At 41.0% G+C, this 14,868-nt stretch overlaps 1 protein-coding gene across 2 annotated transcripts in view; it reads right to left on the bottom strand.

Annotated features, from left to right (window-relative positions):
• Window positions 1–14,868, bottom strand: part of ZZEF1 (zinc finger ZZ-type and EF-hand domain containing 1) — a 140,934-nt gene that overhangs the window by 42,644 nt on the left and 83,422 nt on the right. Inside the window, exons 28-37 of one of the 2 annotated variants that reach the window (XM_044285185.1) lie at window positions 14,667–14,751; window positions 12,083–12,566; window positions 11,588–11,752; window positions 10,553–10,672; window positions 8,640–8,801; window positions 7,599–7,728; window positions 5,304–5,442; window positions 5,014–5,179; window positions 3,800–4,062; window positions 63–226 (exon numbers count right to left, since the gene is read on the bottom strand). In XM_044285185.1, coding sequence (XP_044141120.1) covers window positions 63–226; window positions 3,800–4,062; window positions 5,014–5,179; window positions 5,304–5,442; window positions 7,599–7,728; window positions 8,640–8,801; window positions 10,553–10,672; window positions 11,588–11,752; window positions 12,083–12,566; window positions 14,667–14,751 — 1,878 coding nt within the window. Of the gene's footprint in view, window positions 1–47; window positions 227–3,799; window positions 4,063–5,013; window positions 5,180–5,303; window positions 5,443–7,598; window positions 7,729–8,639; window positions 8,802–10,552; window positions 10,673–11,587; window positions 11,753–12,082; window positions 12,567–14,666; window positions 14,752–14,868 lie in introns of both variants that reach the window. The other variant, XM_044285184.1, reaches the window with a different exon arrangement.

Below are 14,868 nucleotides of genomic sequence, written 5' to 3' on the forward strand. Positions count from 1 at the left end.
ACAATTGTATCACTGTAGAAATAACTAGGGTATATTAACAGAAATACCTTTTCTGACTCTACCTTTTCTGACTCAGTAGGTTTTACTGTTATATTTGGAGCCTCGGCAGTCTTATTTAACAGACTAACACCATTGCTGTCAGTAACCTCATCACTGGAAGACTCAATAGAAGGCGGTTCATGTCCATTACTGGTCCACATGGAGAGTAATGATAATACTCTGACACCTATAGAAACAGAAAACAATGGGGGTTATTTGTGAAGCTGAAATACACCTAAATTAGGTGCATTTCAGGTGCAGATGACGGTGCAGCGGTTAGTAACGCTATCTGCGACTTTTCCCTGCTCACAACAGGTCTAAAATTGTGGGAATCTCATTTACGATTTTCTAGGGGCAGAAAAAGGTCATCAAGTTATGGAGAGGCCTGCGTCTCTTCATAACTTCAGTGGATCCACCGCCAGTAATGGCACTGGTCTTAATAAATGTGCCCCAATGTCTTTAGAAAAACTAATAAAAAAAATTAAAATCATACACAATTTTGAAGATAAAATTAAGAACACTGAAGCACAGCTCAACCTAAGGGCTTGTTCACACAACCGTTGCCCCTCCGTGGCGTGCTGTGGACCGCAAATTGTGGTCCGCAATTCACGGGCACCGGCCGTGGGGCTGCCGCATGTGGAACGCGACCCCGTTCACTTGAATGGGGTCCGCGATCCGTCCGTTCTGCAAAAAGATAGAGCAAGTTCAATCTTTCTGCAGTGCGGAGGCACGGAATGGAACCCATGGAAGCTCTCCGCAGGGTTCCGTTCCGTGCTTCCATTCTGCCACTCATCTCCGGATTTGCAGACCCATTCAAGTGAATGGGTCAGGGCCGCAATACGGAAAGGAGGGGCAACTGCCGTGTGAATGAGCTGTGAAACTTCAGTTATTCATTTTAACTTTTGGTCCAAAATTCTGCTCTGATTAATAACTTTAGAACAGTTTTTACAGCAAACAGTGTTCCATTTCTTCTCATACAAAACAAAAATATCCTGCATAGACAGATGCAAAATAATCCATTCTGGTTGCCTGCAGCCACCACTAGGGGATCTCAGGACCTTACTGTGTAGACACATGCCTAATTTTGTCACAACTCAGGAGGTCTGTGCCCAAGAAGTAGATTTCATCAGTTATTTGCGCCCGTTTTCTCTTCATATATTGGTAAAATCAGGCTGGCTGGTTAGGCCCCTCCTACTTTTTAGAAACATAAGCGCAGTCTAAATGGCAAAATGTCACACATTTTACACAAAGCAGGGCATGTGCAAATATTTAAAGGGAACCTGTCCCCAACTTTATGCTGCCCATACTAACGGCAGTATAAAGTAGAGACAGGTGAGATGATCTCAGCGGTCTGTCATTTATAAGATAAAAGTAAGTGTTTGCCGAGAACCAACATCACAATCATTGCAGACTGGGCCTGGAAAAGAGTCCCAGCCACCTGAGAAGAGTCCTGGTTACTCATGAATTCCTGCTCTCCTGCCCACCTGCTGATGGCTGACAGTCTTCTACCTAGTTTTCTCTCTTTCTCTCTAGGAGAGAACTGCCAGTCATCAGCAGATGGGTGAGAGCAGGAGATTATAATAACCAGGACTCTTCTCAGGTAGATTGGACTCTTTTCAAGGCCTGGGCTGCAATGATTATGATGCTGGTTCTCAGCAACCACTTACTATTAGCTCATGAGTGACACACCGCTGACATCAGCATTTCTGTCACTAGTTTATGCTGCCCTCAGTAAGGTCAGCATAACGTTGATGACAGGTTCCCCAAATTCTCACTACTGAGTTCAACTTAAAAAACTAATCTTCTTAAGGAACCCCCCTCCAGTGGTGGCAGCAGTTGGCCATAATTTTGATTTAACACTAGGTCTATGCAGGGGTCTTGAACTCATGTATCAGAAAAGCATAGGTCCGACCACTGTAAAAATACACTATATACTTAAAAATACGTGGACGTCTATACTGAGTTTAAGGGTGGTATTGAAGAGCTCAACGACTTTGGCACTGTCTTAAGATGGCACCTTTGCCACTACTCAGATTCTGAACTTTCAGATCTACCCTGGTCAACTGTAAGTGCTATTATTGTGATGTGGAAGCATCTAGGAGATACAACCATTCAGCCACAAAGCAGTAGACCTTGTAAACTGAGTGCTCAAGTGTGTGGTACTTAGAAATCACATGTTCTTTGTCATATTACTATACAGGTCCAAGCTTTATCTGAAAGTGACATCAGCACAGGAATTGTGCATCAGGACCTTGAAAAAATCTATTCATATAGTCAAGCAACTGCTCAAGCCTAAGGGTCCATTCACACGTCCGTTGTTTCTTTCCTGATCTGTTCAGTTTTTTGCGGAACCGATCAGGACCAGATCTGGACCCATTCATTTTCAATGGGTCCTGGAAAAAAATCTGACAACACAATGTGTGCTGTCCGTTTCCGTTGTTCCGTTCCGCATGTCCGATTAAATATAAAACTTGTCCTATTCTTTTCCGCAAAAATCGGATCCTGGTACAATACAAAGTCAATGGTTCCGCAAAAAACGGATGACATTCGTATGTCATTACGTATGTCATCCGTTTTATGCGGAATCCGTTCCTGGAAATTAAATCCTGCCCACAGAAATCACTTATTCACTTTAAAAAAAAAAAAATTCAAAGAAATCCAAACAACTTTATTTGCTTTGTGAAATTTATACATGTTTCCGTTTTTTGCGGATCCGAAAAATGACATACGGAAACATTTTCAGGAACAACAGATCCGCAAAAAACGGACCGAAATTCGGGATATAGAAAAATACTGACGTGTGAATGTAGCCTAAAGGGTATATTAGACTGCCAGATTTTCTGCCCGATAATTGCTAACAAGCGTTCTGATGAATGCTCGTTAGCAATCATCTGGCAGTCCAGAACGCTCTTCACCATGTGCATGTAATAGCAGCAGTGTCCTCTGCTAGATATCTGCCGATTCCCGAAGGGGGTGCTTCTCTACCAACAATCGCTAGCAGCATCGGGGGGGTCTAATACACCCTTTAGATCACCATGTACAATGCCATGCATTGGTATAAGGCACACTAGAGAAATGCAGACATCTCTAGAGTGACGACTCATGTTTCACCATCTGGCAGGGTGATGGTGGATACCTGGAGAGCCCCAACTACTGAAATGCAAAATGCCTACTGTAAAACTTGGTGCAGGAGTGATGGTCTGGGGCTATTTTTTTAAGGTTAGGTCCTGTATATCCACCACTAAATCTGTTATTTCTACAGTATACAGTCACATTTTATACAACTGTATGCTTTTAACGTTGACCAGTTTGGGGACTTTTTCATGACGCGAGGTCCATAACGACAAAGTTCATAGAGTTTAGTGTGGAGGAATTTGGGTGGCCTACACACAGCCCTGCACCCCACTGAATACCTACTGGATGTGAATCCACTAGAATGTGAATAGTGAGATCTATTTAATGGTGGACATTCACTTTAAGTTCTGAATGTGGGCAATCTGACACCTGAGCAATGTCAACCTGTAAACCTGATTCCTAGGTCACCAATTCCATGTCAACTGCAGAGAGAAACCACTGCAGCCTACCCTCCAATATCTGACAACTGTGAAACTTTCTGGGATCAGCAGATAAGAGATGAACTTTAAAATGTATCAGTTTGTAGCAAGTTGCGACAATCAAACAAGAGAGATAAAGGAAATATTTGACATATGATATGAGGAACAACGAGTTACTCCTTAAATTAAAGACTTCAAAATCTCACCCTTTCCTTTCTGCGCTTTCAGAAGACAATTTGCAACCAGATCCGTGCAGTTAGCCTGCAAAGTCTGGGCACTGGAAATGACAGCGGAATCGAGTCTGACACCGTCCTTTTCCTCTTCACTGGCCAGGTCTGACGAGTAGAGGGCTAGTGCAGTAAAGAGTAACCACGAGTAGTTGTGTATGTAAGGCTGGATGAGCCGCTGGCGGTCACTGATCTTATTAGTGACTGTTGGATAGATAGTAACACTGTGGCTAGGCAAATGGCTGAAGATGGAAACAAAGGAACAGAGTTATGGTCAATGGGGGTCATTTATTAGGACTCCCTATGCCAGTTTTTGGAGTAAAAAAAAAAAAAAAAAAAAAAAAAAAAAAAAGGGGGCCCAGTCTAAAAATGTTTACATTCTGATGTGCCTAAATTTAGAGGCACACACAGTTTTATGCCGTCCTCGACACTGGGGAGTGGTGGGGCCATCAGTCCCAGCAAAGTCACTAATATTTAGGCCAGTTTCTTGCCATAAGTCACAACTGAAGTAGGCACAGACTGGTGGAGGATAAAACTAAATTAAGCTCATCCTCTGGTAGGGGATGTTAAAGACTGGCGTAAAGCTCAGGTCTTTGATAAATAACCCACAATATTTCTTCAAAATCTTCACAAACACAGAATATCGTTTCTTTCCTGTAACAGGAATTAAAGGGGTTGTCCAAGCGTTTTTTTAATGTACCAAAAAAAAAAAAATATTATAGTAATAATCAACTCACCGATCACTTGCTACACCACTTTCCAGGTCACCCGCTTGTATCTATTGGACATGTAACTGCTGCCGCAGGTCACGCTGTGGCCAGCGATTGGCTGATGGTGGCCGGACAACCCCTTTAACCCTGTGACACTTACATTTTTAAAACCTTATTTAATTTCTCACTTTTCCCACCAAGCTTTCTTGTACTCCATTAGTGAACAGAAACACCCTTTTCCACATTCAGAAGCTGTAAACCTGTCATTACCTAAGTCCTAGTGGAGCTGAGCCGTGGGGGCTTATGTGAGCAGGACTAGGTCTCTATGGTTTTCAGCCTCTGAATGTAAACCAGAAACCTTCCATTCAAAGAAGCAAACGGAGATCATGAAAAGTGTAAGAGCATAATGGAAAGCTGCATAACTTCTCAGTAGACCAGGATAACTTTCACTTATATAATACGTAATTGACATATTAGCCGTACCCTTCTGAGTATCTCATGGCAGCATAACATCCGTAGCACAGATCAAAGTCATCGCATACATTGCAGTTGATTCTATGACCAATAATAAGTCCTTGGCAATGATCACATGCATACTCCATGTTAACCATTTCATGGTAAACCTCATGTCCTTCCGGCTTTACACCACCTATTATAAATGAGGAGTTATTAGGAATTTCAATAGTAAACACATCTAAGAAAGACATCACAGCAGCTAAATGAATCCAAAATGAATCAAAAACCACAAGGAAACATCAATGTTGAAATCTTACCGAGGAAGCAAGCTTTGCATAAATCCATGTCATTACATTGCAAACACCGGTAGCGGTGCCACGGGGCAATTTTGTCACAGCCATCACAGGAAATTTCCACATTCAACAGGTCACAGTATCTCGCGATGAACATGTGCATCTATAAACAAAGAAGGCGAGCTCAGGTTAAAAGACATTGAACAATGATATTTCTCAAGTACAATTTAGAAAATCTTGTAGAATTTAAAACTAGTGATTGTTTTTCTAACGTTTATTTTAAAAGGAAACTTCAATTTAATAAATTGCATAATTCATCATTATGAAATATAATTTCTAAGCAGTACACAACGTAACCTGGACTACTACTTTAGCAATGTGTCTATCTTCATGTTCATTTTAAAGAGCAACTGTCAGCAGGATCAACTCTATTAAACCAGGCATACTGCTGGTAGGGCAAATCCTGCTGATTTAAATGATACCTCTCTCGCAAAAGTAAGTTGAGACATTGCTGAGAAAAAAATGCTTTTATTCTTTATATAAATAAGGGCCTCAGTGCACCGAGGAGCAGGGCCTAGCCCCTCTGTGAACTGGAACCTTCCAGTGCTGGCCACACCCCCTCAGTGCACTGAAGCCCTCATTAGCATAAATAATCAAAATCTTTTTTCCCCCAGAATGACAGGTATCATTTTTTTTCAGATGGATCAATACCGCCAGCAAGGGTGCTTGGTGAAATAGGGGTGATCCTGCTGACAGGTGCTCTTCAAACCTTTCAGGACATTTTTTATTTTAGGTTTTTCCTTCCTCACCTTCTAACATGTATAATCTCTTTTTTCGTATTTCTGCTCACATAGTCGCATAAGTGCTCGTTTTTTGCGAGAAGAGTTGTATTTTTTAAATGGCGCTGTTTATTTTACAATAGCTTATATTGGAAAACAGAAAAAAAATTATTTGGAGAAAAATGGTCAATTCTGCCAAAGTTTTTGGGGTTTTGTTTTTGTGATGCTCATGGTGCACTAAAAATGACACGACGACCTAATTCTGCAGGTCACTTTGATTACGGTGATACCAAATTTATATAGTTTTTACTATGTCATTACTTTTAAAAAATAACCTTTGAAAAACTTTTTTTTCTTTCCATCGCCATAACTTGTTCATATTTTGGTCTACAGAGCTGTGAGGGCTTTTTTGCTGGGGTGATTTGTCTTCTAATGGTACCATTTAGGGGTACATAAGACTTTGTGATCACTTTTTATTCATTTTTTTTGTACAGAACAGCAAGTCTCCGCATAGCAGGATTTTATACAGCATTTTTAAATATAGACAGTATAAATAACATTATTAAAAATATTTTTAACATAAAAACTTGATTCAAATACACAGGTAATTTCCTAATGAAACATTTCATTTAACATGGGCGTTCTTATGATCAGTGGTGGCTTAAGCAGTTGGACTCCCACTGATTAGACACCTATGAACTAACCACAGGACTATATTTCCACATTGCAATAATTCTAAAATTTAACTGTCTGGATCTAGATCAATAAATGATCAATCTTCTTTAAAGGAAATGTGTCACCAAAAATGTTATGTGCCAGTTAAAACCAGAAAGTAACACATCTCCCTCCTTTTCTGATTGAAGATTTATTTTATTTTATTTCCTGAACATGATTATGGGGGCGGCCTTCTTGCCTGAGCATTTCTTCACAGCATTTAGAAAGCATTGAGAAAATTGCGTTATGGCAGCCCCATGATCCATAGACACAATGGTCAGGAGGAGACCTCATTGACTTCTATGGGAGAGTTTACTAGGCATCATTTGTGACCTGTGCAGAGGTCACTGTACAAGGGAAGAATAGATAAGCTTTGACAATCGCCTATTGTGAATGGTGGATCCCGTCTCAGCTATATGTAGGTGATATCATTACAGGCAGGATTAGAATGACAGATAAGGAGATAATTGCAGTAAAGGGATCTATACAGATAGAGAAGTGGCGCCTATTAGGCTTAGTGGTTAGTGTGAAAACTGAAGGATATATGGATTTTGTTTAAATATAGACAGACCGTGACATGGAAAATTAAAAAACATCACCAAAAATTATTTTAAAATAAGTTAAACATAAAAACGTGATTTAAACAATAGGTCATTTTCTGATGACACATTCCCTTTAAGACAACTATGATGCACAATAAATTACTAAAACAGTTTGAAAGACATAGGAGAATATCTGGTCATATATGGTTTATGATCTAATGAAAAACAATATACACTGTACCTACTGTATATTACAGTATAGGGAAGAGTCCAAATTAGTTTACCTTTCTCTTTATATCTGAATCGGCCTGGCTTATCTTTTCAAACCAGCTTTCAAACAGTCCATCCTTGCATTCCTTCAACCACAAAAGGTTCTGTCTGTAATCTGCTCTCTCATCTTCCTCCTCCCATTGACTGAAGTGAGGAAATGGACATTTCGTAATACAAAAAGGAATAAAATATATTGATTAGATTTCCCCTGACTGCTGAAATAAAGACAAAACCAGAAAAGGACACCTCATTGCTACACAATACACTTTATAGTGACATGGCAGAAAGCCAAATAAATCATACTTGGCATGGGAGGCTGTACTGCGATTGTGATCCAAGGTGTTAGCAAGCGTCCCTTCATTGTGGTTAGGGAACTGTTTTTAAGCAGTGTGGGAAGATAAACTGAATGTTAAGGACAGTATAAATCTGACAAATCATTGTCACCAGCAATTTTTGTGGAATCAGTAAATTCATTGGCTCAGTAGGGTTTGAAGTGTGGGAAGAGTAGTCCGATCATCTTGCATTGCAGAGAAATGGAAGCACAGAATTCTCTGTCATCGCTGCGTTCATAATATACTATGGAAACACAGCTTACCCGGATAGATATCTTTCAGAAAAAATACAGGACAGATATGGGATAAGTGTCTGATCCATGCAGGTCCAAGTGTCCTGACGATCACAACAAGGGCCTGTTCGCCCCCACTGGAGTGGAGCAGCAGTTACACATGTACGCTCTTGCTCATTCAGGTCTTTGGCGTTGCCTGGGATAGCGAAGTTCTTGTACGCTCCCATAGAGTTGAACAGAGAGGTGGACCTGTATGTATATGTCTTTCGCTCTACTCAAATGGGGAGCAAAGGTCCCTGTTCTTATGATCAGTGGTGGCTTCAGCAGTTGGACTCCCACTGATTAGACACCTATCAACTAACCACAGGACTTAGGACATTCCCTTTAACAAAATCATAGCCCATTTATATTTCCACATTGCAATAATTCTAAAATTTAACTGTCTGGATCTAGATCCTAGAAACTAGAACCAAAACAGGATTTGTCTCACCTCACAACACTATCATGGGTACTTATGTTCTCCTGAGTCATTGATAGAAGTAGTTCTGGAAGATCGATACTTTGAAAGAATGACAAATCTTGCGGCTCCCAACTCATGTATAACATGTGCAGGAGTGTAGTCTGCACACATGATACTGCTGGAAGAAGTGACCTGAGCAAACAATTTAAAAAAAGGTGTGTTTTTACGTAACCATTATTAATATCAAATTTGCATGTATATTATTGCTGTGAAAGCCACTGACACTCTGTTGCCACAGTTTACCCATTTCAAACTGAAATGTCAGATACAAACTAGAACGATATCTTAATTCCCTTCATTTGCAAAAGTATGCAGGCACAATTTTAAAGCAATAATTGCAAGTAATTATAGAGGTCACGGTAAAAAATAAAATCACATATGCTTTTAATAAATGCTACCTATTCTACATAGAGCCACATTTACTTTCACTCTAATTTCTCCTTTTCAAATCTGCAGCTATTTTAACAACCAAGTCTTACAGATCATGAAAAAAAAAAAAAATTGTACAGTTCATAAAAATCTGTCAAAATGTTGCTTTTGCTTATAGTCCATGTCTGTCTCAATATATGGACAGTTACAAAAGTTAATTTTCCATAAAACATTCTCAAACTGCTTTATTTTCTTATTCTTCTGACAAGAGCCAATGAGAACAGAAGGATCAGGAGAAAGAAAGTTCAGCCATTTTATTATACACTGATCAGTCATAACGTTAAAACTACCTGCCTAATATAGCGCAGGTCCCCCCACCATAACAGCTCGGATCCATTGGTGCACAGAGTTCACAAGACCTCTGAAGGTATCCTGTAGTTTTTGGCACCAAGACATTAGCAGTAGATCCTTTAAGTCAAGTAAGGCTACTTTCACGCTCGCGTTTTGTACAGATCCGTTCAGATAATACAACCGTCTGCATCCGTTCAGAACAGATCCGTTTGTATTATCTGTAACATAGCCAAGACGGATCCGTCTTGAACACCATTGAAAGTCAATGGGGGACTGATCTGTTTTCTATTGTGCCAGATTGTGTCAGTGAAAACGGATCCGTCCCAACTGACTTACATTGTGTGCCAGAATGGATCCATTTGGCTCAGTTTCATCAAGCGGACAGCAAAACGCTGCAGGCAGCATTTCGGTGTCCTCCTCCAAAGCGGAACGGAGACGGAACGGAGCCAAACTGATGCATTCTGAGTGGATGCTTTTCCATTCAGAATGCATTAGGGCAAAACTGATCCTTTTTGGACCGCTTGTGAGAGCCCTGAACGGATCTCACAAACGGAAAGCCAAAACACGAGTGTTAAGTAGACTAATTAGTAAGGTGGGGCCTCCCAAGGATTGGACGTGCACTTCAGCTGTGGACAGGGATCAGCGTGGGCTCTCTGACCAGTCCGCACATACATAGCATGCTGTGATGTACTGTTAGTTCTGACACCTTTTTATCATACCAAGCAATAACGTTTTCTGCAATTTGTGCTACAGTAGCTCTTCTGTGGGATCAGACCAGGTGAGATAGCCTTTATTCCCCACATGTATCAATGAACTTTGGACATCATGACCCAGGCGTCTGTTCACCAGTTGTTATTTCTTAGGCCACCTCTAGAAGTTACTAATCAGTGGACACTGGGAACGCACCAAAAGATCTGCAGTTTTGGAGATGCTCTGACCCAGTCTAGTCATCACAATTTGGCACTTACCAAAGTTGCTCACATGCCTTATGCTTCCTCATTTGTCCTGTTTCCAACAGATCTACTTCAAGAACTGATTGTTCACTTGATGCCTAATATATCCCACCCCTTTACCGTGCCATGTGACTGATCAATGTACACCGTACAACATCTGTAAGCTCTTTTGGGTATATACTAACAAATTAAATATTATATCACACATACCTGTCATCAAGGTTGTTAAAACTCTTTACAGCGTTGACTAAAAGCGCAACAAGCCTGTAGTAGGACTCCCGCACTTCTCTATGCAGCTCAGCTCCACAGCCTTCCAGGCGACCAAAATAGCTTCAAGGGGGGGGAAAAAATATGTTATTTTTGTACCATTTCTGGTACCATTGCTCAGTGCTTACTTATTAACAGTAGGGTATCTTTACCTGGACAATTCACCACTACGTATAAACCATTATACAATTGGCAGGGGGCTGCCTAATCCATACACATGAGATGATCCCACTAGCAAAACGCTACACTAAACTGGCCAACCAGGGAGTCAGCTTTAGCAAAAAACTAAAAAACATACATACTCCTTGATCTTTGAGCACAATGGCAATTGATCATCTGAATTCGTAAGATCAATACACACACACACACACACGTAGTTTTGGCTGACAACAGAAGACATTTTCAGACTTGGCCAATCACATTTCTGGCAGACCAAAGCTTGCGTTTGTCATTTGAAAAACTGTCATCCAAAATTGCCAGAACTGGGCAGTTTAGGATGACCTTATTCTCACATATATGGAAAGCCTAAAGGGGTTGTATCATGTCAGACTTAAAATAACATATCACGACGAAATCGCATCAAAGCGAGATAGCTGAAGGTTTTAGTGTGACCCAAAGCCATCCCCAGAATGGGCCCCCAAAGTAAAGGAGGGCGCACCGTGTATATGCACACATGCTCTCCCTTCATTTCTATGGGAGTCCTGAAAATAGCAGAGTGAGTGCAAACTTTGCCATCGCACTATTCCTAATTATTGACTATTTTCGTCAGTCCCATATAAGTGAATGGAGAGCGGCCATGCATGTGTGGCTGCTCTAGACTCACTCCCGGGGGTCTTGTTCTAATGATAGGTGTGGATCCAGAGATGGGACCCTGACCTATCTGACATTAGTAATATGCCATCAATGGCTAAGATGACAACGTATTCCAGGTTTGAAGGCACTAGTGAAGGGCATCACATTACAGAGTACTGTACTTACTTAGTGAAGTCACTCTGGCAAGCAAGCAGCTCCAGTAGAAAGACTACACAGGAGGGCTGAAAGAAATGAGGCTGCCCCAGAGTATGTAGACATTCCTGAATTATTTTAAGCACCTTGAGAATGCTTCCAGCCTGGGCTTTTCTGAGGGAGAGGACCTGCAGAACACTTGTGGAAGGAAGCAGAAAAAAATTGAACTTTTACAAACATAAGATGTACAAAGTAAGATGAAGACATTTAATGGGAAAGCTTTGTTTTGCCCAACTTTTAAATGATTTCAATCTCCACAGCTTCAAACACCTACATTAACTTCACTTATGAATATTGTAGGCGCTCCCATATTAAAAATTCTTTCCTCACAAAAGGATAATTAGAACATATTTAAATGGATGAGTGATCTGCTTTGATCATTTTACGCTGGCATTTTTCATAATACCTTGTGCTAAAAGCCTTAAGGGCTAAAAATAACAGACGTCAAGGAACATTTTCAGTCTTTACCTTTCATGGGAAATTGTTGGATCCTTTACAAAATCTAAGATGGTTTTCAAAATGGGATACTTTTCCTTCACAGATGGCAAAACCTTTGGTTCTTCCATGGAACGAAATGAAAGCAGCCGTAGCTTTGCCCGACTAAATGGGGCCTTCCGAGTAGGAGTAGGGGGAGGAGAGGCAGCTTCTTCTGATTTTTCCGTTTTCATCTGAGTACCTACAGGGGTCTCGTATTTGAAACATTCCGATTCTGGCTTTTTCTTGGAGTCCTGCTCAGGCACTTGAAACTTCCCAGGCAGACCAGGATAAGCAGCTTCTGGAGAGGCATTAATTGGCGAGGCACTTGAAGCTTGAAAATCTGCCTCCACAATGGACCCCTTTCTCTGAATATTTAGTAGCAGATCTTCATCTGCAGAAATACAGCTTTCTAATGGTGGCCGTGATTTAGGTATAAAACTTAAGAGTAAAAGACACTTTTCGATGCACTGTTTCGCTGTAAGAGAAAACCATAAAGTATATCAAATGATGGTAAGCATATTAAATCAGAAAAGTTGTAAACAAGTCAATGACATAGACAGTTCCATTATAACCTAACTATGGCAGACCTGGGAGTCTTCAGCAGGCCCCAGGATGCCATAGCAGCTGAATGACTACCACAATTTGTCGTGAGAAGGCCATTTGATCACTAGGAGCATCCCGCTCCCAGTGAAGAAAACCTCAGATTCAGTAGTAACAACTGACATTGCATGAGAGGGGTTAAAAGTGGCAGTGTATCTCTGTAAAACAGCAGGCACCTACTGGCTGTGGCTGCTACTCAGCCCCTGAGGAGGCGCCATCTTTAAAGACCTGATATCCACAATACTCCTATGGGTTAAATAGGTTTTGTGGGACTATAAATTAGGATAGGCCATCAATTTCAGTAAGAATGGGGATAATGTTTACTTTGTTTCTTTAAAAATATAATTATCTAACTATTTATGCAAAAAAAGGAAAAATTGTAGCAGCACAGCAAAAAAAACGTATGTATACAGTTCCTTACTGTGGTGGTGCCCGCTGTGTCGGAAGCCAGTCTTGAACTTCCCCAACTTCAGATGCACTCATAAAAGAAACTAGAGTGCTGCGGTTTCTTTTATGATTGCATCTAACTAGTTATGCAGAGATTGTAAGTTTATAGACTTTCCTGGGAGTTGTTTTATGTTGATATGCAATTTTGTTGTGGGCTCGTGCAAGTACAAAAGCTGTGCTTTTAATTCTTTGCTGCGGGACTTCGTTATTTTGGGTGGCATTCTGTTTTCCTCATATGGGAATTATAGTGTGACACATCCAAAATAGAAAGTTTTAAATTGGGCACCACGAGTGCTGATTGAGTGATGAAGTTATATGCTTAAGAACTGCGGTTTCTGAAACACCTGCAAGTGACAAACTTTCAATCCATCTTTTGTCACCATTTCATGCGTAATTAAGAGACCGAGCACTTTTTTCTTTCTTTCTGTTAAACCATCTGTGGCAATGTCCGATGGGTTTATTAAGCCTAATTTATTTGCACGTCTGCTCACCTGCTTCCTGGCAGCGCTTCGAAATTCTCCGCTGATGGAGGGTCCCATCCAGCCTCCATTCACTTGCACCAGGAATGGATTGCACATGCACTAGTTTACCTGTCCATCCCCAGTGAAAGGAGGCCACTGGTGGATGGAGCCTTCAATCCGCAGCCATTTTCGGGATCTGCAGAATTATGCATATAAGCCATTGGACATCAGCGCAGATTGTTTAATAATGCCTATCACTAGCTGCATGTATGTGCTGTTCACAGCACATGTGCAGATAGTAGTAGATAATGGCCAATCCTTTTAAGTAGCTGCGGCACTCTAAGGTCCCTTGCAAACTATCGTTCCTCCCACAGCGAGTCCGCATCGCGCCACCCGGCCTGACATCCCAGGGACAGGATTCACATAGCATTATATTTATTTATGATTCTACGTAACCCTTACAGTTCTGGAATGTATTGGATAACACTGGCAGCATTATGGCAGTGTTATACAATACATTCCAGAACTGTAAGGGTTACATAGCATCATAAATAAATATAATGCTATGTGACCCCCGGCAGCGCTGGGAGGTCAGGCTGGAAGCTGCGTTGCGGACTTGCCGCGGGAGGAACGCTCGTCTGCAAGGGGCCTAACCAATGCAGCAGACAAAGTTTGGTACTTTGATAAGTGGCTGCGTCTGCTACTGCAGAACGGTCCTTTAGACTTCAAAAGGGACTGAGCTACAGGGCCTGCAAACTCACAACTAAAAGTATGGAGCTTTGGCTGGTATAAAATGAAGGGGAACGCTACAATCAGCAGACTAATTGTAGAGAAGAGTCACCAGAAATAGCATCAGCGAAACATGAGTTGGGGCGCAGAGGTGCATTATTGTCTGTATGCCTTTTTTAATGGGCACCTATGGCATTATTATGTGACAAAATAAAGACTATTTGTTTGTACTATATTGTGCCTTGATTATTTTGTAGGGTACATGTAAGTTTGCAATGAGACACATGCTGCATCTAGGCCTTAGTGTCGTACACGCAGGTTGGATATATGATGCTTACCTAAGGTGTCTGGGTTCATTTCTGCTCCTTCAAAAAGAAGTTTTTCACTTCCACCAACATGCAAAGATTTCTGTTTCATTTCTAGCTGTATGGGTTATAAAATAAAGTATCCACATGTGAAATAAAACATGACTAAAGTTCCTAAAAGGGTTTTCCAAGCTGCTTTTTCTCTGGGACCTCCACCGATCAGCTGCTTGAGAAG

The sequence above is a fragment of the Bufo gargarizans genome, chromosome 3, assembly GCF_014858855.1.
Source record: "Bufo gargarizans isolate SCDJY-AF-19 chromosome 3, ASM1485885v1, whole genome shotgun sequence".
NCBI lineage: Eukaryota > Metazoa > Chordata > Amphibia > Anura > Bufonidae > Bufo > Bufo gargarizans.